Consider the following 26,891-nt stretch of genomic DNA (forward strand, 5'->3'; position numbering starts at 1 on the left):
AATTTCCTCTATAAATCTCTCTAACTCTTTTCTTCTTAAATCGCTCCTTAAAACCTACCACATCTGCCATAATATCGTAAAATCATAGAATTTACAGTGCAGAAGGAGGCCATTCAGCCCATCGCATTGGCACCAACCCTTGGAAAGAGCACCTTATGCCTCCACTCTGTCCCCGTAACCCAGTAATCCCATCTAACCTTTTGGAAACTAAGGGGCAATTTGGCATGGCCAATCCACCTAACCTGCACATCTTTGAACTGTAGAAGGAAACTGGAGCACCCGGTGGACACGGGGAGGAAAAAGTACAACCTCCACACAGACAGTCACCATAGGCCGGAATTGAACCTGGGACCCTGGAACTTGTAAGGCTGATATCCCTGGGGGGCAGTGGCATAGTGGTATTATCACTGGACAAGTAATCCAGAGACTCAGGGCAAGATTAAGTGACCCAGGATCAAATCTCACCACGACAGATGGCCAAATTTGAATTAAATTAAAAGAATCACAAATCAAAAGTTTAAACAATGACCATGAAACCACTGTTGATTGTTGTAAAAACCCATCTGGTTTACTAATGTCTTTTAGGGAAGGACATCCTTATCTGGTCTGGTTTACAGGTCACTCCAGATCTTAGATGCTCTCTATAATTAGGGATGTACAATAAACGCCCACATCTTGTGAGTTTCCACAGAACATTTTATTGCTTTCATTAATGCAAGTTGTTTTGTTGCAGAGCTCAAACTTATCACAACATCCTGTCCACAAAGTTTTAAAAAAACATTGCGCTGCAACTTAAGCACTTCCAGTGTGGAAGTGGTTTGCTCATATAGAAATCATTTATTTTCCTTTGGTTGCTTAATTTTCATTAAGTCACAATGTAATATCTCTTCAGCTTATCAAGTACAAGTCTCTAAACTGTATGACTTTCAAATAGTTCTAAGGATTTTAGCAACAAGCTAATACTCACTGCTCTCCCCTTATGAAGTTACTTACATCTTCAGGTGAGGCTATATTTAATAGAGTGATAAAAATTCAAAGTATCAAACATTCAGTCAAATGTGGTAACCCTATCATCAACATTAAAACACAGAAAGTTAAAATGCTCTTCCTAAAATTCTATTTCTTGACACATTATCAAGAAACATCAGTTTTGCTTTTAAAGACCCGTGGAAGGAACCAGCTGCTTTCCTGGCTCAATTATGCCTATAAACTGCTGGCTTTCTATTCAGCAGCAATACCATGGTCATTCACAAGAAAGTACCAACATCAGATCAAAAGACCTTATCAATCACCTAGTGGATGTCATTGAATAGTAGTCCTATTTTCTATGCTGACATGTCATGTGCCACAGTGATTTTCTTCTGACCTGAAAGATTCTCACCAAATCAATACAAGCAAGCACCCAGGCAGAAATGGACAATGGACTGGGAAAACAGTATCTTATCTACTGAGAAGATGACAACAGTAAGTCTGCCACAATGCATGGACTAAAATTATATTGACCACTCACTTCTGCCCTATAGGTTTTCAATCTCTCAATTACAAATTTTAAGACAAAAAAAATAGTTCAACTGAATAAATAAATAATTTTGTAAAAAGGGCAAGTTATTATTCAGTTAACTCTGACATTAACTCTAAAATTACAGAAAAAAAGTGTTCAATTTCAGAATCACACTGTTAGCTGTAAAATTGTAAAGACTGGATTCAAGTGTATGAGTTGTAATGTTCCAAGAATTAGGTTACTTCAATAGCACTTGAATGGCTTAATAATATAACACTAGAATTACCGTATTAAACAATATTTTCACTCTTCAAAAAGGAAATTATGCATACATTTGTGTTTAGGCTTGCTTTGATTATGCCCATCTACCCATACACTTATTTTTAAATGTATTATGGTACGTAAAAAGTGGATATTGTATGAGAATGAGATAAAACAGTTTTCTATTCAAAGCTGTAATGTGCATCCAAACCAATAGATCACCGCCACTTAATTCTCAATAGTAATTCTGGGTAGCGTGGTAGCACAGTGGTTAGCACAGTTGCTTCACAGCTCCAGGATCCCAGGTTCGATTCTCGGCTTGTGTCACTGTCTGTGCGGAGTCTGCACATTCTCCCCATGTTTGCGTGGGTTTCCTCCGGGTGCTCCGGTTTCCTCCCACAGTTCAAATATGTGCAGGTTAGGTGGATTGGCCATGCTAAATTGCCCTTAAATGTCCAAAAAAGGTTAAGTGGGGTTACTGGGATAGGTGGAGGCGTGGCTTGTCAGGTGCTCTTTCCAAGGGCCGGTGCAAACTCGATGGGCCGAATGGCCTCCTTCTGCACTGTAAATTCTAGGACTCTATAATTCTATGACTCTATCAGGATGACAATTGCAGTTTTACACTCTTCGCAGCAGATATCAGGTGTAACACACAAGAATGCCATTCAAACAACTATCCATGGTCAGTCTCAGTTTTGAAAGTTGGGAGGTAATTTTAAGTCAAGAACAGATGGGTTTGAGTCAGGTGGGAGATTGAAACTTTATAAATCTCAAGCCCTCACCTAACCCATTCGCTAAATGGAGGAAGCAGGTGGACAATTCCTGCCAACCCTCTCCCAAGATGCACGTCACTGGTTTAAATATTTTAATAAGACTTTGAGACTACAATATGGTCTTTTTCCTTTTAACAGTGGCACCTGATTTTCCAACTCCCAGGAAATCCAGCAGTTAAAAGGAGTAAGGACCGTTGCAGAAAAATACAAGTACTTTTTGGGCCTGCTTCTGTGCCAGGTGAGCTTCCTCCTGACACCAGCAAGAAAACCTGTTTTCCACTCCACACAATCGGACCCCAACCTCCATGATCAATCAGCACTCTACAGGCCACAACAGTCACCAAATTCCCACCTCCGCCCCAACCGCTCTCTGATCCCGCATGATCATCTGCAAACTTCCAAACCATGGTGTATCCACAAGTACCCCTATCGCCCCACCCCATTCCACCCTTCCACTCGCATTCTCTATTACAAGGAGCTGTGGCCCCATCCGGAGCATTGTCCACAAAAAAGGTGTCAAGTCCGTCAGTCATGTTGGCTTCTAGAAGGGAACTCATTTAAAATGAACACCCAATCGAGCTAAAACTCCACATCTTTTAGGGAAACCCAAGGACTGCACGGTGGCACAATGGCTAGCACTGCTGCCTCACGACACTGAGGACCGGGGTTCGATCCCAGCCCCGGGTCACTGTCCGTGTGGAGTCTGTATATTCTTCCCGTGGTCCCGTGGGGTTCACCCCCAAAGATGTGCAGGCTAGGTGGATTGGTCACCCTAAATTGCCCCATAATTCGAAGAAAATGTACTCAAACGTTTTAAAAACTTTTCGAGAAAACCAGTTTCCCGACCAGAACGTCACCCCTGCCGTCCCACCAAACGTCGCCTCTAAATCACACTCCAATAAATAGAGAGTGGAAAGATTAAGAAAGGGATGTTTTGAATGTTTGATATCAGGAGACGAACATGAACTGGCTAAGCACTACCTTGAGGTCTCAGTTGAGTAAATTCATTGCCAGAGAAATTGCCGGTTTAATCTCATCTACACCAAGTCAACTAGTCTTTGGCAAAGAGTCATCCAGAGTCGAAACATTAGCTCCATTCTCTCTCCACAGCTGCTGTCAGACCTGCTGAGATTGTCTAGCATTTTCTGTTTTTGTTTCAGATTCCAGAATAATTTGCTTTTATCACAGTAATTACAGACTTGTCAACACATCCTCAATGGTGGGAAAAGTTCCAGATGCCCAATCTAGGATAAAATTAATTTTTACTTGGGAGAAATTTGGGTGAATAAATAACAGCCAAAATGGATTTGTTAAAGGAAATTCACTATTGACAATCTTCATTGATTTTTTAAAAGTTCATTCAAGGGATGTGGGCTTCACTGGGCATTTAATGCCCATCCCTAATTGCCCTTGAGAAGGTAGCGATGAGATAGCTTCTTGAACCACTGAAGCCTATGTGGTCTAAGCATATCCGCAATACTGTTATGAGGGAGTTCCAGGATTCTGACCCAGTGACAGTGAAGGAACGGTAATATATTTCCAAGTCAAGATGACAAGTGACTTGGGGGGGAACCTCCAAATGGTGATGATCCCATATATTTGCTCCGCCTGTCCATCTAGATGGTAGTGGTCATGGATTTGGAAGGTGCTGCCTAAGTAATGCTGTCTGAGTTCCTACAGTACATCTTGTCGATGGTACACACTGCTGCTACTATGTGCAGTGGTGGAGCAAGTGAATGTTTGTGGAAAGGGTGCCAATCAAGTGGGCTACTTTGTTCTGGATGGTCAAGCTTTGAATGTTGTTGGAGCTGCTCTTATTCAAGCAAGGGGCAAGTATCCCAACACACTCCTGACCTGTGCCTTGCAAATGGTGGACTGTTTTTGGGGAGTTAGGAGCTGAGTGACTGGCCACAAGATTCCTCGCCTCTGACCTGCTCTTGTAACCACAGTAGTTTTATGGCTAGTCGAATTCAGTTTGTGGTCAATGGTAACCCTCAGGATGTTGATAGTGTTGGATTCATCTATGGTAATCCCATTGATTGACAAAGGGCAATGATTAGATTCTCTCTTGGAGATGGTCATTGCCTGGCACTTGTATGAACATAACATAAGAACTAGGAGCAGAAGTAGGCCATCTGGCCCTTTGAGCCTGCACCGCCATTCAATGAGATCATGGTTGATCTTTTGTGGACTCAGCTCCACTTTCCCGCCTGAATGGCAGGAATGTTAGTTGCCACTAGTCAGCCCAAGCCTGGACATTGTCCAGGATTTTGTTACATTTGGATATGGACTGCTTTAGTATCTGAGGAGTCAGGAATGGCGCTGAACATTGTTCAATCATCAGCAAACATCCCACTTCTGACCTTATGAAGGTCATGGATGAAGCAGCGGAAGATGATTGAGATTACAAAAATACCCGGAGGAGCCCGGTGGTGGTAACAGCGATGAGGGTATGGAACCAGTACCGGCAGCAGTTTTGAATGGAAGGCATCTCTGTGGGCACCGATCTGCAACAATCATAGGCTTGCTTCAGCGGGTTTAGATGCGAGGTTCCGGGGGTCGCGGCAGGTGGGGTAGGATACTTTAGGGATTTATTTGCTGGAGGGAAATTTGCAGAACTGGAGGAGCAGGTGCCAAAGGGGAATGGGTTCAGGTATCTGCAGGTGAGGGACTTTGAGGAATGAAGTGCCTTCGTTTCCGATGCTGCCACCCCCCGGTGATGCAGGCCAAACTCCAGTCTGAGGAAGAAATAGGAGAGGGCAAGGTCTTGGATATATATGGGGAGCTGTTGAAGAAAGAGAGTGCCCCGGTGGAAGAGGCTAGGTATAAGTGGGAGGGAAAGCTGGGGTATGGAATGTGGCTTTGCAAAGGGTTAATGCGTCCTCATCATGTGCAAGACTAAGTCTCATCCAGCTTAAAGTGGTACACAGGGCCCACATGACAGTGTCCAGGATGAGTTGGTTCTTTTCGGGGTAGAGGATAGGTTTGGGAGGTGTGAGGGGGCGCAAACCACGTCTATTTGTTTTGGGCATGTCCAAGGTTGAGGAGGTTTTGGACAGGATTTGTGGATATGATTTCAAAGATTTTGGAGGTAACGGTAGCTCTGAGTCCGGAGGTGGCAATATTTGGAATGCCAGAGGATCCAGGAGTGCATGTGGGGAGAGAGACCATAGTATTGGCCTTTGCCTCCCCGATAGCCCAGAGTCAGATTTTGTTGGGCTGGATGGACGCCAGGCAGGGGAGTGGGGTCTTTTTTCCTAGTTCAGGTTGAGTTAAGGGGGGGGGCAGAGTGTGTGTAAGGAGGTTTAGGTTGTCTGCTGTTGCCACGGTTAGCCTTTGAGTTGATTCTTCTTTGTGATGCTTATATTTGAAAATGTTTCAATATGTTTTTCAAAAGAAAACACTAGGGACTGAGATGACTGACCTAGAATAACCACAGCCATCCTCCTTTGTGCTAGGTGTGACCAGTAGAAAGTTTCCCCTCAAATTCCCATTGACTCCAATTTTGCGAAGGCTCCTTGATGCCACACTCGGTCAAATGCAGCCTTGATGTCAAGAGCAGTCACAGTTTGTTCGTTTATGTTTGAACCAAGGCTGTAATGAAGTCAGGAGCTGATGGTCCTGGCGGAACCCAAACTGAGCATAAGTGAACAGGCTATTGCTCAGCAAGTGCTGCTTGACAGCATTATTGATGACCCCTTCCATCACTTTACTGATGATTAAGGATAGACTAAAGGCCAGTAATTGGCCAAGTGGTCTTGTCCTGCTTTTTGTGTACAGGACATACTGGGTAAAACTTCCACATTGCTGGGTAGATGCCAGTGTTGCGACTTGACTGGAATGGCTTCGGGGTGCGGCAAGTTCTGGAGCACAAGTGTTATTGCTGGAATATTCTCAGAGCCCTTCGCGTTTGCAGTATCCAGTGCCTTCAGCTGTTCTTGATACCAAATGGGAGTAAATCGAATTGGCTGAAGACATGTCTGTGATGATGGGGACCTTTGGAGGGGGCAGAGATGGATCATCCACTCGGCACATCGGTTTGAAGATTGTAGCAAATGCTTCAGCCTTATCTTTTGCACTGATGTACTGGGCTCCCCCATCATTGAAGGAGGAGATATTTGTGAAGCCACCTCCTCCAGTGAGTTGTTTAATTGTCCACACCATTCACAACTGGATGTGGTAGAACTGCAAAATTCAGATGATACATTGGCTGTGGAATTGCTTAGCTCAATAATAGTGCTGCACCTGGCATGCCCTACTGAACTCGTTATTTAACTGCATGGTGGTCATTCCTACCGATACTGTCATGGACAGATGTATCTGCAGCAGGTCGGTTGGTGAGGATGAGGTCAAGTATGTTTTCCCTTATTGGTTCCCTCACCACAAACCCAATCTAGCAGCTATGTCCTGTAGTACTCGACCAGCTTGGTCAGTGGTGGTACTAGCAAGCTACTCTTGATAATGGACATTGAAATCCTCCCACCCAGAGTACATTCTGAGCCCCTTGCACCCTCAATGCTTCCTCCAAGTGGTGTTCAACATGGGAGAGTATTGACTCACCAGCTGGGGAGGTATGTTGCAATCAGGAGGTTTCCTTGTCCATATTGAGCACATGCCATGAGACCTGGTGGGGTCCAGAGTTGATGTTGAGGACTTCCAGAGAAACGCCTCCCAACTAGTCTGAGACAGCTCTCCCAATTTTGGTACAAGTCCCCAGATGTTAGTATGGAGGGCTTTGCAGGTTGGACAGGACTGTGTTTGCTGTTGTCATTTGCAGTGCTTAGGTCAGTGCCGGATGGTCTGGCTGGTTTCATTCCTTTGAGTCCTTTTAGTGGTTTGATACAATTAAGTGGCTTGCCAGGCTATTTCAGAGGGTGTTAAGAGTCAACCACATTGTTGTGAATCTGAAGCCACATGTAGGCCAGTCCAGGTAAGGATGGCAAATTTCCTTCCCCAAAGAGCATTGGTGAACCAGATAGGTTTTAACGACAATCAACAATGGTTTTGTGGTCACCATTAGGCTTTTAATTTTGGATTTAAAACAAAATTAAATTCAGATTCCACCATCTTCTATGGTTTTTGAAACCCATGTCCCCAGAGCATTACCCTGGGTCTCTGGAGTACTAGTCCAGCGACAATACCAATAAACGTTTTTAATTGATTGCGCATATCACTGGTCAGGCCAGTTTTTGCTGTCTATCCCTAACTGCACTTAAGGTGGCAGGTGGCTACCTTCTTGAACCATTGCAGTCCATGTGAGGCATACACACCCTTGATCCTATTAGGAAGAGAGTTCCAGATTTTTGACCCAGCGACAGTGGAGGAATGATGATATGGTTCTAAGTCAAGATATTCTGTGGCTTGGCGGTGAAGGTGTTCCCATGTATAAGCTTCCTTTGATACTCTAGATGGTAGAAGTGCAAGGTTTAAATGCTGCGAAGGAGAGTTGATGGGTACCACTGTGAAGGTGGTGCCAATTAACCAGACTGTTTTAGGGAGATGGTTAGATTCTCTCTTGTTGGAGATGGCCATGCGTGGTACAAATGTTATTGGCCATTTATCAGCACAAACCTGCATGTTGTCCAGATCTTGCAGGCATGGAATATTTCATACTGCAATAATCATCAAAATACCCTCTACTGACTTTATGATGGAAGGAAGGTCATTCTCCCAGTGTCTGCTTGGATATCACCCCCACAGCACAAAGATGTGAGGGTAGGTGGATTGGCCGCACTAAATTGCCCCTTAATTGGAAAATATGGAAAAAAAAGAAAATGATGGCAGGAAAGTGTTTAATGAAGAAGCTGACGATGGTTGGGCTTTGGATACTTCTCGGAGTAACTCTTGCAGTGATCTAAGATGATTGGTCTCCATAACCCACAACATCTTCTTTTGTGCTACTATGACTCTATGGAGAGTTTGCCATTTTATTACTATTGAGTTCAGCATCGCTAGGCTCCTTAATGCCATACTTGGTCAAAAGCTGCCTTGATACCAAGGGCAGTAATGCTCACTTTATCTTTGGAATTTAGCTTTTTTGTTCATGTCTGGAACAAGGTGTAATGAGATTTAGGGCGGAGTGTACAGAAGGGACACAAATTGTGTACTGGTGAGCAGGGTATTGTTGAATAAGTCTGCTTAGTAGTTAGTATTTTCAATGACACCTTCCATCACTTTACTGATGACTGAAAGTAGACTGATGGGAGTGGTAATTCACTGGATTGGGTTTGTCCTTCTTTTGTGGATTGGGCATACCTGGACAACTGCCCACATTATCGGGTAGATGCCAATTTGTAGCTATATGAGAACAGCATGGCTTGGGGTGTGGTTGGCTCTGGAGCCCAAGTGTTCAGTACTCTAGCTGGGACTTCGTCAAGGCCCATAATCTTCTGTTGTACCCAGTGCCTTCAGCCATTTCTTGAAATCACCTGGAGTAAATCAAATTGACCATAGACTGGCATCGGTGATGCTCGGGACGAGGCTGTAATGGACCATCCACTTCGCCTTCAGGCTGAAGATGCCTACAAATGTTTCAGTCTTGTATTTTGCAATAATGTGCTGCCTTCCACCATCATTGAGGATGGGAATGTTTGTGGGGCCTCCTCCTTCTATCAGTTGTTCAACTGTTCACCAACATTCAGGACGGCATGTGGCAGGGCAGCAAAGCTTTGATCTGATCCATTAGTTGTTGGATGACATGTTACTTATTTAGCACACATGAAATCCTGTGTTGCAGCTTCGCCAGATTCGCACTTCATTTTAAGGTACGCCTGGTGTTGCTGCTCCTGGCATGCTCACCTGCACTCATTGAACGAGGGTTGATCACCTGGCTTGATGTTAACAGTAGAGCAAAGATGTACAGGTCATGAGATTAAAGATTCTGGTTAATGATGGTATCGCAGGAATGTATATGTATTTTCAAAAGATTTTTCAGAAAATTCACCAAAATGGATTTGTTAGCAAAATTTAAAATAACAACAGCATGGTTGCAAAACTGATGAAGAGACAGAAAGCAGAGGATAGTGGTTGCACACATTTTTCAGACTAGCAGGAAGTATATGATGGTGATTTCCCCAAGGGTCTGCATTTGGTCCATTGCTCTTTTTGATACAAATCAATACCTTAGGCTTGGGTATAGGGCAGAAAATGTCATAGTTTGTAGATGACATAAAATTTGTATATAGAAATGTAGTAAACAGTGAGAAAGATAGTGCAAAACTTCAGGAGCACATAGACTGGTGCATAGATATGTAGCAGATAAAAATTAATGCAGAGAAGCCTGAAGTGATGCATTTTGGGAAGCAGAATGCAAGTAGCAGCATAAATTAAATGATACAATGGGTTCAGGAACATTGGGATTCAGGAACATAGATATCTCCAGGGCTTCACACAGAAAAATCTTAGAAGGTGGTAGGAGAAATTGATAACGCTATTAAGAAGTATACACAACGCTTGGTTTTATATATAGAAGCATGTAGGCTACAATAGCATAGAAGTTATGCTAAATCTTTACAGTCAGAAGTTAGGCATCAGCTGGAGTCCTGTGCCCAATTCTGAGCCTCAAACATTAGGAAGAATGTCATTGCCTCCGAGAGGGTGCAGAAAATCTTCACGAGAATATCCGGAATGTGTGCAACTTCTTGGGAAACTGGAATTTTTCCCTTTATAACAGAGTGGCTACAGGAATATTGAATAGTTGAAAATTATGATGTATTTTGATAAATAAGGATAAACAGTTTCCACAATATTTCAAGAAAGAACCATTTGTATTTTAGTTTAGATCGGCTTATGACACCATTACATTTTTAAAAGATTATCGTAAATTATTTGTAGTAAATAACTTCGGAACAATAGATTTCCCACATGGATGAGGATATGGTAGCATCCCACACATTTGAAAATAGCTTAATAACTTTGATACACCCATGACAGAGGAAATTGTTTCCCATTTGGAATAGCATTATCATTCAAATATATATTTAAGGGACACACAACGGTTGATCAAATTTATAAACCAAAGATTACATTTCAAATAACTTGAACTGATCATGAAACAACTGGGCAAGCCAGCCCACACAGACATCAAGTCATGAGGAAACCACTGCAAACTTTTCTATCAGCTTTATGCAATAAAAGGTAGAGTAATACTGATTGGAATAATACGGTTATACATTTTTTTTAAATCACAGCATTAGGAAATGTTGGAACGGAAAAAAGTATAACAACATTTCTTCCCTTTGTTGGCAGTAATATGCGATTGAACTACTTGCCCTCCTGTCACGATATACATGCATATATGAATACAACATGAATCTCGTTTGGTAGAATTGACTCGGTGGCAGGCAAAATTTAATTTTACTCTGCATCTAAACTGTGTCAACCTTTAATTTGGAATGCAGTACAAGAATTAGAAAATACTTTAAAATTTAGGAGGATAAACAAACAAGATAGATTATTCCTCCATAAAATCTGTACTCACTAATTGATTGTGTGGTTCTTCTGCATAGTAGTATTCAAGATTGTAGAATACAAGACAGTATGACATTTATACATCTACCCCGCAAATGATGCTTTATTTGCTGCACGTCCTCAGAGGTCAGTATATTCTTCCTAAGATGTGGTGCCCAGAGCTGCTCACAGTACTGAGGTCCAGAGTCAGGACTTTATATAGTTAAAACATGACTTCTACCCCATTGTATTCTAGTCCTCTAGATATAAAGGCCAGCGAACTATTAGGCTTTTTGATTATTTTCTATACATGATCATGATATGTATGTACCTGGACCCAGAGATCTCTTCCCATTAGCTCTAGCTCTTCTATCCTTTTAGAACGTATTGTGATTTAGGTCCAAAATGGATAACCTCACATTTGCCCCATAATGTAATCCATATGTCACATTGTCATCATTCCTTAATCTATCAATGTTATTTTACCCTTCCATTTACGCTGCCTACAATCCTGATTATTTGTGTGTTGTTTTCAAATTTGGATTTGTGGCTTTTTATGCCTTAATCTGGATCATTAATAACTACAGTGCATAGATAAAACTCCAACTGAGAACCTTAAGGGACATCATTAATCACATCATGTCAATTAGAATCTGCCCATTATTCTTCCCGTCTCCTGTCCCACAGCAAATTTCCTAACTAGGTCAATAACTTGCCTTCAATTCCATGGGCTTTAACTTTAGCTAACAGTTTATGAGGGACTTTTATCAAATGTTTTTTCTAAATCCATAAAAGTAGGATCCATTGATAGACCCCTGTTTTCTACTTGAGGGTGTGGAAAAACATAATTTACCATCCTAAACATCAAAAATGTTTTGGTGTTGTGAGATCACATTCTCCCACAGACCTGGCTGTTTCAGTCTACAGAACAGACCACTCAACTACAACAGGGTGGTGTGTGTGTTAGTGTTGATGTGTGTATGTGTGTCTCAGAAGCTAAGTGGTTGAGAACCCATGGATTGCACAATCATCCAGGCCTCTAAAACATGACCCATCCCCCCCCCCCCTCAACATGTGCTGAAAGTGATCTCAGTAAGTTCACATGTAATTACACTGGCCCCATTCTTCGGTTATTAATCATATCCAGAACTCAATGATAACTAGTAGGGGAGAGTTGATGCTTGATGGAACATTTGGTGAATATGGTTTAAATCCCAAGGAATAGACATCTCCTGGTAAACCTCCAAAGAATAGGTGCAGAAATCAATGGTAGGAATTTCAATTGATTGATACTTGGAAAGAAAGCAAGTTTCTTGATTGGCCAGAGTCCTCTTGACCGATAGCTCAGTGGGAAAAACTTTATTTCACAGGCATGAAGACCTAAATTTTAACCCTTCACCAGCAAGAGTGATGCATTAGAAGAGTTTACATTAGATCGCATCAACTAGCCATCAAGATCACTCCATTTCTGAAGGATACCATTGAACCTTTGCCGATTTTCAAGATGGTCAAGACTCCTTACATGATTTTTAAATATATATATATTTATTCAAGTTTTTCAACACATTTTTCAACAAAAAGAAAGCAACAAGAACACAACAAGTAGAATTTATACATTGGATTTCCCCCATATACAGTAACCCTCCATATAACAGTAAAAAACCCCACCTTAACCCAAACACCACCCCAATAAAACTCCCCCCTCCCCTGGGCTGCTGCTGCTGACCTCCTCCTATCGCTCCGCGAGATAGTCTAGGAACAGTTGCCACCGCCTGAGGAACCCCTGCACAGACCCTCGTAAGTCAAACTTTATCCTCTCCAGCTTGATGAACCCTGCCAAGCCATTGATCCAAGCTTCCACACTAGGGGGCTTCGCATCCTTCCAGAGTAGCAAAATCCTCTGCCGGGCTACCAGGGACGCAAAGGCCAGAATACCGGCCTCTTTCGCCTCCTGCACTCCCGGCTCGTCCGATACCCCAAATAATGCTAATCCCCAGCTCGGCTTGACCCGGGCATTCACCACCTTGGACATAGTCCTCGCAAAACCCCTCCAAAACCCATCCAGTGCTGGGCATGACCAGAACATATGGACGTGATTTGCCGGGCTCCCCGAGCACCTCCCACATCTGTCCTCCACTCCAAAGAACCTACTCAACCTCGCCCCTGTCATGTGCGCTCTGTGAGTAACCTTGAACTGTATTAGGCTGAGCCTGGCGCAAGAGGAGGAAGAATTAACCCACTCAGGGCATCAGCCCACAGACCCTCATCTATCTACTCCCCAAGCTCCTCCTCCCACTTGCCCTATAACTCCTCCACCGAGGCCTCCTCCTCTTCCTTCAGCTCCTGATAAATCGCCAAAACCTTGCCTTCTCCAACCCATACACCCAAAATCACCCTGTCCTGAATCCCACGTGCCGGAAGCAGCGGGAATTCCCTCACCTGCCGCCTCACAAACGCCCTCATTTGCATGTACCTGAAAGCGTTTCCCGGGGGCAGCCCAAACTTCTCCTCCAACGCCCCTAGGCTCGCAAACGTCCCATTGATGTACAGGTCCCCCATTCTTCTAATCCCTGCCCGATGCCAGCTCCGAAACCCCCCATCCATCCTTCCCTGATGAACCGATGGTTCTCCCGAATCGGGGACCAAACCGAGGCCGCCACCTCGCCCGTGTCGCCTCCACTTCCCCCAGATCTTCAGCGTCGCCGCCACCACCGGACTAGTGGTGTACCTTGTCAGCGAGAGCGGCATTGGCGCCGTCATCAGCGCCCTCAGGCTTGTGCCCACACAGGACGCCATCTCTAACCTCTTCCACGCCGCCCCCTCTCCCTCCATTACCCACTTACGGATCATCGCCACATTGGTTGCCCAATAATAGCCACAAAGATTCAGCAACGCCAGCCCCCCCCTGTCCCTGCTACGCTCCAGAAACACCCTCTTCACCCTCGGGATCTTATTCGCCCACACAAATCCCATGATGCTCCTGCTTACCCGTTTGAAAAAGGTCTTGGGGATCAAAACGGGAAGGCACTGGAACACAAAGAGAAACCTCGGGAGTACCGTCATTTTTACCGACTGCACCCTACCCGCCAGTGAGAGTGGCAGCATATCCCATCTTTTAAAATGCTCCTCCATCTGCTCCACCAACCGCGTCAAATTAAGCTTGTGCAGGGCCCCCCAACTCCTAGCTACTTGGATCCCCAGGTACCGAAAGTTCCTTTCCGCCCTCTTCAGCGCTAACTCGTCTATCCCCCTTCCCTGGTCCCCTGAGTGCACCACAAAGAGCTCACTCTTCCCTACTTTGAATTTATACCCCGAAAAGTCCCCAAACTCCCTAAGGATCCGCATGACCTCCGCCATCCCCTCCACTGGATCTGCAACATACAACAACAGGTCATCGGCATACAACGACATTCGGTGTTCCTCTCTCCCCCGAACCAATCCCCTCCATTTCCTGGACTCCCTCAGTGCCATGGCCAGCGGCTCAATTGCCAGTGCAAACAACAAGGGGGATAAGGGGCACCCCTGTCTCGTCCCCCGGTACAACCGAAAGTACTCTGACCTCCGCCGGTTCGTAGCCACACTCGCCACCGGGGCTCTATATATGTCTGACCCAACTGATGAACCCCTTCCCGAACCCAAACCTCCGCAATACTTCCCAAAGATACTCCCACTCCACCCGATCAAAGGCCTTCTCCGCGTCCACAGCTGCCACTACCTCCGTTTCCCCCTCCACCGAGGGCATCATAATCACATTGAGGAGCCTCCGCACATTTGTATTTAGCTGCCTACCCTTCACGAATCCCGTCTGGTCCTCATGAATCACCCCCGGGACACAGTCCTCAATTCTCGTAGCCAGCACCTTCGCCAGCAACTTAGCATCAACATCGAGGAGCGAGATCGGTCTATACGACCCACATTGCAATGGATCCTTGTCCCGCTTCAAGATCAAAGAAATCAGCCCACTGGACATTGTCGGGGGCAAGGTCCCCTCCTCCCTCGCCTTATTAAAAGTCCTCACTAGCAACGGGCCCAGCAGGTCTACGTATTTCCTATAAAATTCAACCATCCGGCCACGAAGCCTTCCCCGCCTGCATGTTCCCCAATCCTTTAACCAGCTCCTCTAGCCCAATACCGGTGCCCCCCAAACCAGCCACCTGCTCCTCCTCCGCCCTCTGGAACCTCAGCTGATCTAGGAATCGTTGCATTCCCACCTCCCCCGCTAGGGGCTCAGACTTGTACAGATCCCCATAGAAGTCCCTAAATACCTCGTTTATTCTCACCGCACTCCGCACCGTATTCCCCCCTCTATCCCTAACTCCACCAATCTCCCTCGCTGCCTCCGTCTTACAAAGCTGATGTGCCAGCATCCGACTCGCCTTCTCCCCATACTCATAAACCGCCCCTTGCGCTTTCCTCCACTGTGCCTCTGCTTCCCCCGTAGTCATCAGGTCGAATTCCGTCTGGAGGTTCCGTCGCTCCCTAAGTAGCCCCTCCTCAGGGGCCTCTGCATAACTCCTGTCCACCCTTAAAATCTCCCCCACCAACCTCTCCCTCTGGGCCCTAATGGAGATTAGCTCTCCCCTGACCACCGCCTTCAACACCTCCCAGACTACCCCCACCTGCACCTCCCCGTTATCATTGGCCTCCAAGTATCTTTCAATGCACCCCCGCACCCGCCCGCACACCCCCTCATCCGCCAACAGTCCCACATCAAGGCGCCACAGCGGGCGCTGGTCCCTCTCCTCCCCCAACTCCACCTCCACCCAATGCGGGGCCTGGTCCGAGATGGCTATGGCCGAGAATTCCGTTCCCATCACTTTCGGGATTAGCGCCCTACTCAAAATGAAAAAAATCTATCCGGGAGTAGGCCCTATGGACGTGGGTAAAGGAGGAAAATTCCCTGGCCTGCGGCCTGGCAAACCTCCGTGGATCCACTCCCCCCCCTTCTGGTCCATAAACCCCCTGAGCACCTTGGCCGCAGCCGGCCTCTTACCCGTCCTGGACCTAGAACGGTCCAGTGCTGGGTCCAGCACCGTGTTAAAGCCCCCCCCCCCATTATCAAGCTTCCTACCTCCAGATCCGGAATCCGACCCAACATGCGTTTCATAAATCCAGCATCATCCCAATTCGGGGCATATACGTTCACCAGTACCACCTGCACCTTCTGCAACCTACCACTCACCATCACATATCGACCTCCATTATCCGTTACAATATTCAGTGCCTCGAACGACACCCGCTTCCCCACCAGTATTGCAACCCCTCTGTTCTTCGCATCCAGCCCTGAATGAAAGACCTGCCCTACCATCCCTTTCTCAGCCTAATCTGATCTGCCACGTTCAAATGTGTCTCCTGGAGCATAACCACGCCTGCCTTCAGTCCCTTTAAGTGCGCGAACACCCGGGCCCTCTTGACCGGCCCGTTCAGGCCCCTCACATTCCAAGTTGTCAGCCGGATCAGGGGGATACTCTTCCCCCCCCTCCCGGCCGACTAACCATCTCCTTTTATAGGCCAGCCACGTGCCCGCGCCTCTCGCACCCTCCAGTCCCCCAGGCGGCGGACCCCCGCCCCGACCACCTCTCCTATTTCCAGCTCCCCTTTGGCCAATGCAACAGCAACCCAGTTCCTCCACCCCCCCCCCCCCCCACCCCGCGCTAGATCCTCATCTCGCCATTTTGCTCCCCCCCATGACACTCCCGTAAGTCAGCTGACTCCTGCTGACCCCGGCCTCTCCCACCATTTCATCGACCCCCCCCCCAGTGTGAGAATCCCCCCCACCCCTTGGCAGTCAGTGTGCGCTCCTCTCCAGTACTGCCCTCCCCCCCCCCCCCCCCCCCCCCCCCCCCCCCCCCCCCCCCCGCCCCCATCCTTCCCTAGCACGGGAGAAAGCACGCGCTTTCCGTCTGAGCCGGCCCCGCCCACTCTGGCACAGCTCCTTTTTTGCGGCCTTACCCCAACTCCCCATCCCCAGGCCTCCACCCCCCCCTCTTCCTACACAGGGCCCTGCCCCTCCAACACTGACGCCCACACTCTCCCACAGCCCCCACATCAAATCCATTCACCCATCCCCACCCAGCACCGAAACAAAAAGAACATTCCCCAAACGTAGTAAACACAGTAAACACCCCCCCACGACAAACCCTCAGTTTGAGTTCAACTTTTCAGCCTGGATAAAGTTCCATGCTTCATCAGGCGTTTCAAAATAGTGGTGCTGATCTTGGAACATGACCCACAATCGTGCTAGCTGCAACATCCCAAACTTCACCCCCTTCCGATGGAGAACCGCCTTAGCCTGGTTAAAACCAGCTCTCTTCTTAGCCACCCCCGCACTCCAGTCCTGGTAAATACGGATCTCCGTGTTCTCCCACCTGCTGCTCGGTTCTTTTTTGGCCCATCTCAGGACACACTCTCTGTCCATAAAGCGGTTGAACCTCACTACTACAGCCCTTGGCGGCTCGTTGGCTTTGGGTCTCCTTGCCAGGACCCGATGAGCCCCATCCAGCTCCAGGGGCCTAGGGAAAGCTCCTGCGCCCATCAGCGAATTGAGCATCGTGCTCATATATGCTCCGGCATCGGGCCCCTCCACTCCTTCAGGGAGACCCAGAATCCGAAGATTCTTCCTCCTCGACCTATTCTCCAGGTCCTCAAATTTTTCCTGCCATCTCTTGTGCAGCGCCTCGTGCGCCTCCACCTTCACCGCCAGGCCTAAGATTTCGTCCTCGTTCTCCGAGGCTTTTTGCCACACCCCCTGGGTCGCCGCCCCTTGGGCCTTCTGGGTCTCCACAAGCTTCTCAATCGCCACCTTCATTGGTGCCAGCATTTTTGTCTTCAGCTCCGCAAAGCAGCGTTTAAGGAATTCCTGCTGCTCCTGCGACCACTGCGCCCATGCTGCTTGGTCTTCACCCGCCGCCATCTTGCTTTTCCTCTCTCGCACTTTCCGCTGCACCAGGATCACTTTTTTAACCGCTCCACTCCTGTTCCAATACATATAATGTCGGGGGAACCTTGCTGTCACCTTCCCACTCTGGGAGCCGTCGAACAATTGCCGTTGGGGTCCCTCTGAAGAGCCCAAAATCCGTTCCCGGCAGGAGCTGCCGAACGTGCGACCTACCTAGGCATAGCCGCAACCGGAAGTCTCCGACTCCTCCCATGATCTGATTACAATATTAGAACCACAAGGGCATTCTAACAAAATGTCTGCGGAGACTGCACTGTCTGCAGCCTGACAGCAGAACCATGGTGCTAGAAATTGACTAGCCAAAAGAAGCCATAGTTTAATATTTAATTTTCTCACAACTCAAGGGCCATGAGAAGCAGAAATGCTTCCCTTATGACCCACAAGGACTTTGTGGCTACTCAGCCTCATCAATTTCCCATCGCCATAGCAAATGTGAGAGCATCTGACAGGAGTCACCAGTGACACAGAAAATATCTGACACACCGAATGAATAATTAAAATTGATTTGTTGCAGAAACTTAAAACAAACAATCTTTCTTTAAAAAAAACTAAACCCGCTTTTCACAGTATAACAAGATGTATTTTCTTCAGGCCAGTCAAACAAACAAACTGTGGGTAAATAATGCTAACTTGAATGTGGGAATGTAGCATTCTCAAAAATAAAAAAGTATATGTATCAACCATAACATTTCTTACTCTGAGCCTGCAGCCATTTCCAAATAGGAGGTCTCTGTTGTGTCAAACCCTATTGGGAACACTATGCTCATGACGTTCGCTGTTGATAAAATCGACTTCTACGGAGTCCTATACATTGGCATCCAAAACACTGGGGCATGCCAGCCACAGTGCTCATTGCAAACATCTAAGTGCATCCACAAAACCTGCAAAATAACCACAAAAGATATTAAAACTAAATAGCATTTGCACTAAGTTTAAAAACTTGTACACAGATCATAAGACAAATAATTCATTTATTGCACCACCTATTATGATAAAATCGTTTTAAATGCATAATATAGTTAAAAAAAGAGCCAATACATTGTCCCTTCATTCCTGGGGCCTCGGATCAACCCAGTTCCAGCCAATGGTATGAAAATCTCTCCCAATTTAATGGCCCTTTCTGAAATGATATGTCTGACTTTACAAAGTTAACTGGGGTTGCAGTTATACTTAAAAGTCCTTGCAGCAATAAAATTAGTCCCCAGTTTAGGCACAGTGTATTTTCCTGGGAAAAGTACAGCGCAGGTAAATGTAGAGCAAATTGTTTGTACACTTTATCAAAGTGTGCCTAATTCTCAGACTTGGGAGCATATGGTTTTACAGAAAATGTGAAATTTTCTTTTTCCATCAATCATTATATAATTTATGAGTCTCATTGGATGGATGATCCCGCTTGACACGATTCACATCTCAAAACTGTCCACAATTCAACACAAATTGACCATGTCACTAAGAAGATAAACTTATACAATAATAAAATGGTGGAATATTCCAATCCCACGCAATTGTTTCTAACAAATTTCCCTGCTTTTGCAGGATAAAGTCCAGCTGCAATACATACTGAAACAAACAGTACACAGTATAAACATATTTTGGAATCAAGAGAGCATGTTAGATTCTTCAAAATACTGTCATAGGATTTTTGATGCAGATCTATGAAAATAGCACACCATTTTTGATGCAGATCTATGAAAATAGCACACCATTTTCCAAGGCTCATATTTGAGTCATTCTTGAGAAATTATATTTTCTAATGACGTGCTTGGCGGTATATAGGAAGTCCTTTTTTGAAATCACAATCTCCAGTATTCAAATTTGCTGAAACATGAAAAAAGGTTTCCCAAAAGTTTTTAAATAGTTAGGATTTATCTTGAGTGAGGATATAAAATAAAGCTTTGTGGGTGACGCTTAGCAATAAAAAGCAGACAGCCACATTGCTAGGTGTTTATTATAGACCCCCAGATGGTTAGTGGGAAATTGAGGAGCAAATATGTACGCAATTCGCAAAGGTGTTTAAAAATAATAATAGGTAATTATAAAATTATATTAGGTGATTTCAACTTTCCCAACATTAATTGGGATAGTCATCGTGTTAAGGGCTTAGATGGAGTGGAGTTCTTAAAATGTATACAGGAGACGTTTTTCGCTCAATATGTAGAGAAACCAACAAGGGATGGCACAGCACTGGACCGTATTCTGGGGAATGAAGCCAGACAGGTGGTTGATATGTTGGTGGGGGTGCATTTTGGTGATAGTGACCACAGCATGGTACAATTTAAGCTTGTTACGGACAAAGAAATAGACGAGTTGCAAAAAAGGTTTTGGTTGTGGGGAGAGGGGGGATTTTCGGAAAGTAAGGCAAGATCTGGCCAAGGTAGACTGGAAAGAGTTACTTGTGGGGAAATCTACAGAAGAGTATTGGGGGGGGCATTCAAAAAGGAAATGGAGAGGGTACAGAGCCAACATGTTCCCTCTAGCGTTATAGGAAGGAGTAACAAGCCCAGAGAACCATGGATGACCAGACATGCAGGACATGATGAGATGGAAAAGAGAGGCTTTTAGTAAGTGCAAGGGGAGCAAAGCAACGGAGGCATTAGTGGAGTACAGAAAGTGCAGCATGGAGCTGAAGAAAACAATTAGGAGAGCAAAGAGGGGATCCAAGAAAGCTCTGGCTGGGAAAGTAGGAAAAATCCCTAGATATTCTGTAAGTATATCAATGGGAAGAGGATAACCAGAGAAAGAGTAAGGCACATTAGGGACCACGTGGAAAATCTGTGAGAGGAGCCAGAGGACATTGAACAAATACTTTACATCTTTCTTCACCCAAGGGAATGACGAGGTAGATATGGAACTCAGGGAGATTAACTGTGAGGCTTTTGAGCAAATTGTCATAGGGAGTGACACAGTATTGGAGGTGTTGGCAGGCTTAAAAGTGGTCAGGTCCAGATAAATTGTGTCCCAGGATGCTTTGGGAGGTAGTTGCAGTTGCTCTGACCCAAATTTTTAATTCTTCTCTGGGCACGGGGAAGGTGCCAGAGAACTACAGAACAGCTACTGTGGTCCCAGTGTTTAAGAAAGGTTGTAGAGATAAGCAAGGGAACTCCAGAGTAGTGAGTCTCATGTCAGTGGTGGGGAAATTATTGGAGAATATTCTGAATTAGAGAATCTATCTCCACTTGGAGAGGCAAGGTTTGATCAGGAATAGTCAACATGGCTTTTAGAGGGAGGGCATGTCTCACAAATTTGATTGAATTTTTGAACATGTGACCAGGGATGTAAATGACAGTCGTGCAGCTGATGTAGTTTACATGGATTTCAGCAAAGCCTTTGACAAGGTCCCACATGGGTGACTTATAAAGAAGGCAATGTACATGGGATACAAGGTAACTTGATAAGGTGGATTCACAATTAGCTTAGCTGTAGGAGAGGGGATGATGACAGACGGCTGCTTCAGTGACTGGAAGCCAGTGTCCAGGGACGTACCACAGGAATCTGTGCTGGATTCCCTAATGTTCGTCATTTATCTAAACAATATGGATGACTATGTGGGGGTAGGATCAGTAAGTTTGCAGATGACACAAGATTGGCTGGATGGTTAACAGTGAGGTTGAGTGTCTTGGGTTACAGGAAGATATAGACATGATGGACAAATGGGCAGAAAAGTGGCAGATAGAATTTAACCCTGAAAAGTGTGAGGTGGTACACTTTGGAAGGAGTAATGCAACAAGGAAGTATTCAATGAATGACCTGACACTGGGGAGTTCTGAGGAACAAAGGGACCTTGGAGTGTTTGCCATAGATCTCTGAAGCCAGAAGGCCAGGTTGATAGGGTAGTGAAAAAGGTATATGGGACACTTGCCATTATCAATCGAGGCATAGATTACAAAGGCAGGGAGGTCATGTTGGAGCTGTACAGAACTTTGGTGAGGTTACAGCTGGGGAAATGTGTGCAATTCTGGTTGCCACATCATAGGAAGGATGTGATTGCACTGGAGGGTGTGCAGAGGCGATTCACCAGGATGTTGCCTGGGATGGAACATTTAACTTACTTATGAAGAAAGGTTGGATAGGCTTGGATTGTTTTTACTGGAACAGAGAAGACTGAGGGGCGACCTGATTGAGCTGTACAAGATTATGAGGGGCATGGATAGGGTGGATAGGGAGCAGCTATTCCCCTTAGTTGAAGGGTCAGTTACGAGGGGGACACAAGTTCAAGGTGAGGGGCGGAGATTTAAGGGAGATTTGAAGAAAACTTTTTTACCCAGAAGGCGGTGATGGTCTGGAATGCACTGCCTGGGATGGTGCTAGAGGTGGGTTGCCTCACATCCTTTAAAAAGTACCTGGATGAGCTCTTGACACGTCATAACATTCAATGCTATGGGCCAAGTGCTGGCAAATGGGATTAGGTAGACAGGTCAGGTGGTTTTCATGCGTCGGTGCAGACTCGATGGGCCGAAAGGCCTCTTCAGCATTGTATTATTCTGTGAACTTCTACACTGGTCCTTTCTACCCCTTATATGTCCTTCGAGGTCATAAACAGAAAAGAAACGTATTTGTTGTAAGTTTCTAAGAGAACAGCAATTAGTGGTCTATCACTACTTTAATCCACGTGAATTTCGCAGCATCTTGAGATTGCTTTCCACTATTGCCAAGTAGTTGAACAGGTCCAATAAAGGTTAGGTAACTCACCAGTACCTCCACAGTTCCTCACAAAACTAATAATGGGCGGCACGGTGGCGCAGTGGTTACCACCATGCCGAGGACCCGGGTTTGATCCCGGCCTGGGTCACCCATGTGGAGTTTGCAAGTTCTCCCAGTGTCTGCGTGGGTCTCAGTCCCACAACCCAAAGACGTGCAGCATAGGTGGATTGCCCACACTAAATTGCCCCTTAAAGAAATGAAAGTATGGTGCACTAACTTCACTTCCTCTTCTCTCAACCAGATAATCAGATTTAGTGACACCAGTTGAAGGATAAATGTTGTCCAGGATACAGAGAACCCACCTGCTCTTCCTGAAAATTGAATCTTTATGTTCACCAAGATGGCAGAAGGAGCCTCAGTTTAAAGTCTGATTCAAAAACAGCACCTCCACCATTGTAGCACTCCTTCAATTCTGCACATATGTGGCAGGCCACTGTATTGGGGCTTAAACTGAAAATGCCGCCAGCGATTCACTAGCAGTATATTTAATACAATCATCCCAGCACACACTACCTATCCTTTATACTTCATGTATCTTTGAGGAATTAAAAAAAAAAAAGTCAATCATTTGACCCAGGAGCCAGCAGAAATTGTTGCCAAAACAGCACTACCTACAGTTGTTCTTCTACCCCCCCCACCCCCCCCCCCCACCACACACACACATATTGTACATCTTTGGTGAGTGTGCAGGGCGAGTGGATCTGAGGACCATAGAGTGGGTTTGTTTTTGTGGCCTGCTAAATCTGTCAGGCGCAAGTCTAGGATTAGAGATTGGGGGAGTGAGTGTTCTCTCTCTCGTAATCTACCCTCCTAGCCCCCTATTTCGCTCATGCTGCAGTTTCTTTCTGTTCAGATCCAGTACCCTCTTCAGACCCAACAATTAAAGAGGTACATCTTGTTGCATGCCCTAGACTTTCAAAAAATTGAAGTTACAAGTTGAGCAAATCAAAGAACACACAAGATGTATACACAGAAAGTGGAAGACATATGGAAGAGATGGAGGAAGGAAAAACTATAAGAGGGAAGAATCTAAAAATGAAAAAAGATACAGGTAATAAAGTAGACATATGTAGGTAGAGAGAGACAGACAGCAGGTGAGAAAGGATTAGTGATATTGGGATAGAGAAAGTATCTGAATCCAGGGCATCCATAATCAAGTTAAAATTGTTTGGAATGCTAAGCAAAACATTGTTATAATTATTCCCCATAATACCCAATACAGCTACTAAATTTTGCAATTAAGTTCCTTATTGCTTTATTCTTTTATGAAATGCGGACATTGGTGCCTAGGTCAGCATTTGTTGTCCATCACTAATTGCCCTTGAACTGAGTGGCTTGCGATGCCATTTCAGGGTCAGTTACGAGTCAGCCACATTGCTGTGGATCTGGGTCTTATGTAGGCCAAACCAGGTAAGGACAGAAGATTTTCTTCCCTAAAAGGACATTAGTGAATCAGATGGGTTTTTACAACAATTGGTGACAGTTCCACAGTCACCTAGCTTTCAATTCCAGATTTTATTAAATTAAATTTCCCCAGCTGCTGTGGAGGGATTTGAACCCATGTCCCCAGAGCTTTATTTGGGCGTCAGGATTATTAATCCAATGACACTGCCACTACACGATTGCCTTCTCCTTATTAAAAACAGAAAAATAGGCACATGACTGCTGGATAATAAATTTCAAATCCATCATAAAATGAAGTAATCTAACAGAAATCTGTGGATAATGCAGAGTGCTCATTATATCAACTCACACAGAAGGTCTTGTTAAGATTGAGATACCACAAGGAATTGGTCTTCCTGTCTGAAATCGGTTTCTCAAGATCTTTTAGATAGAAGCATTAAGATGTGAATAGGACGAAACATTACAAATGTGAGGTAATGCATTTTGGAAGGTCTAATGCAGGTAGGGAATATACAGTGAATGGTAGAACCCTCAAGAGTATTGAAAGTCAAAGAGATTTAGGAGTACAGGTCCACAGGTCATTGAAAGGGGCAACACAGGTGGAGAAGGTAGTCAAGAAGGCATACGGCATGCTTGCCTTCATTGGCCGGGGCATTGAGTATAAGAATTGGCAAGTCATGTTGCAGCTGTATAGAACCTTAGTTAGGCCACACTTGGAGTATAGTGTTCAATTCTGGTCGCCACACTACCAGAAGGATGTGGAGGCTTTAGAGAGGGTGCAGAAGAGATTTACCAGAATGTTGCCTGGTATGGAGGGCATAAGCTATGAGGAGCGATTGAATAAACTCGGTTTGTTCTCACTGGAACGAAGGAGGTTGAGGGGAGACCTGATAGAGGTATACAAAATTATGAGGGGCATAGACAGAGTGGATAGTCAGAGGCTTTTCCCCAGGGTAGAGGGGTCAATTACTAGGGGGCATAGGTTTAAGGTGAGAGGGGCAAGGTTTAGAGTAGATGTACGAGGCAAGTTTTTTACGCAGAGGGTAGTGGGTACCTGGAACTCGCTACCGGAGGAGGTAGTGGAAGCAGGGACGATAGGGACATTTAAGGGGCATCTTGACAAATATATGAATAGGATGGGAATAGAAGGATACGGACCCAGGAAGTGTAGAAGATTGTAGTTTAGTCGGGCAGTATGGTCGGCACGGGCTTGGAGGGCCGAAGGGCCTGTTCCTGTGCTGTACATTTCTTTGTTCTTTGTTTTTTGTTCTCCAATCTGAACAACCTAAATTACCAGGTCTACAAGTGCAAAATATTATATTCAACTCCTACTAGATCACTGATTTTTCAAAGGAAGAACTCTGCAATGTGTGTCAACCTTCAGGCATCATAAAAATATTTAATAAAAACTGCCTTGATGTCCAAACCCACAAAGATATTTTGCACACTTCAGAATTTGTGCCTGCTAAATTCATTCCATTCAATATAGAAAGATGACTGTTAGTATAAAATATCCTATTTTAGAAAACATTTCAACTATTGAAGAAAGATTGAAAATGGAATTCTCACAGGTAATTTTCTTTATGTATGCCTGTACTGAATTTAATCTTCTTTTGAACTGAGTTATCAGTCTCAATCCATAGTGCCTAGACATGTAACACACAATCTTCCTTCTAATCCAAGAGATTGCAGACCTCGCAAGTCTAAGATATATTTGTGATAAAGGGGCACAGTTAAAAAAAAAGGGGGGGGAAGTTCGGGCTCGTCATTCTGCACCTAAAGGAGGAAATCAGTCTTGCAGTTGGCACGCCTCTTTGGAAAGCATCTGAAAGGAGCATGGATTAAACAGTTGGTGGCAAATAAACCAAGTACACAGCAATGGATCTGGATATCTATACTACCCAAGTAGGACAGCAAACTGTCCTGCACACTCCTTCAACCACAAAGAAAGATGTCAAAATAGCTGATGGGAAGAAAAGCTGGTGGAACACATTGATTAATAAGTAAAGATGTGATCACATATCCCTTTTTGATTGCAAAGAGGCAAGCAGATGTTAGTGAAGTTCTGCACCTCCAACTTGTGCAGTCACTTTGATGAGTATGACCAAACTGTGGTCAGTTTTAGTGTTCATCATGACCTGGATCCACTGTCTGCCTATAGATACTTAAATCTGCACTCATCAGTTGTCTAGTGACCATCCTCCTTGGAAGAAAAGGCAAACAGAATTTCTGTCGTCAGAGTCACTCAAATATAACCTAATGTCAGAAGCATCCATCATTATGGTGGATAATTCAATCCACAATTAAAGCCAAGCAAGGCAAATACTCCATAACACAATTGATAGTTAAAATTGCAGTATAGACCACACTTAACAAGTCAAAACTTGGACTTACCCACATCTCTAGATAATACTTCAAACCAATGCCATAACAGATAATTAGCAGTGCTTGACATCGGTAAACTACACAGTTTTTTTGTCCTGTTAAAACTCCCAACTCTAACATTCAGGGCCATTAGGTCTGGCCTCAAGTCATCTGAGCTTGGTAAATAGGGAATGTCCTGTTAAGAGTGTTTGGGCTTTAAAGTCAGGTAAATGGAAACTTCTATGTAAGTAGATTTCTTAGCAGTTTCATTGGAAGACTCTTTAGTTATGATGCTGTGTTCCACATAAATACAACCTGTCCAAAAACAGGCCTTCTTTGGTTGCTTATTTTTTGAGGATAAAGATGTAACACCAACACAAACTTAACAGCTTGAAAGCACTAATTTTGAGCCCGACATGTCAAAATGTTGCAGAATACATTAATGAGAAACTTTTACAGAGTCACAATCCTGAATTGGAAC

At 45.0% G+C, this 26,891-nt stretch overlaps 1 protein-coding gene across 9 annotated transcripts in view; it reads right to left on the reverse strand.

Annotated features, from left to right (window-relative positions):
• The window catches only part of kmt2e (lysine (K)-specific methyltransferase 2E), a 192,640-nt gene that overhangs the window by 139,788 nt on the left and 25,961 nt on the right, over window positions 1–26,891 (reverse strand). For 8 of the 9 annotated variants that reach the window (XM_072471303.1, XM_072471301.1, XM_072471299.1 and 5 more), the window contains exon 1: window positions 18,638–18,819. Coding sequence is in view for 1 of the 9 variants with exons in the window: in XM_072471298.1 (XP_072327399.1) it covers window positions 18,638–18,708 (71 nt within the window). In the remaining 8 variants the exon portion in view is untranslated. Of the gene's footprint in view, window positions 1–18,637; window positions 18,823–26,891 lie in introns of those variants that run through there. The other variant, XM_072471298.1, reaches the window with a different exon arrangement.

The sequence above is a fragment of the Scyliorhinus torazame genome, chromosome 13 (assembly GCF_047496885.1).
Source record: "Scyliorhinus torazame isolate Kashiwa2021f chromosome 13, sScyTor2.1, whole genome shotgun sequence".
NCBI lineage: Eukaryota > Metazoa > Chordata > Chondrichthyes > Carcharhiniformes > Scyliorhinidae > Scyliorhinus > Scyliorhinus torazame.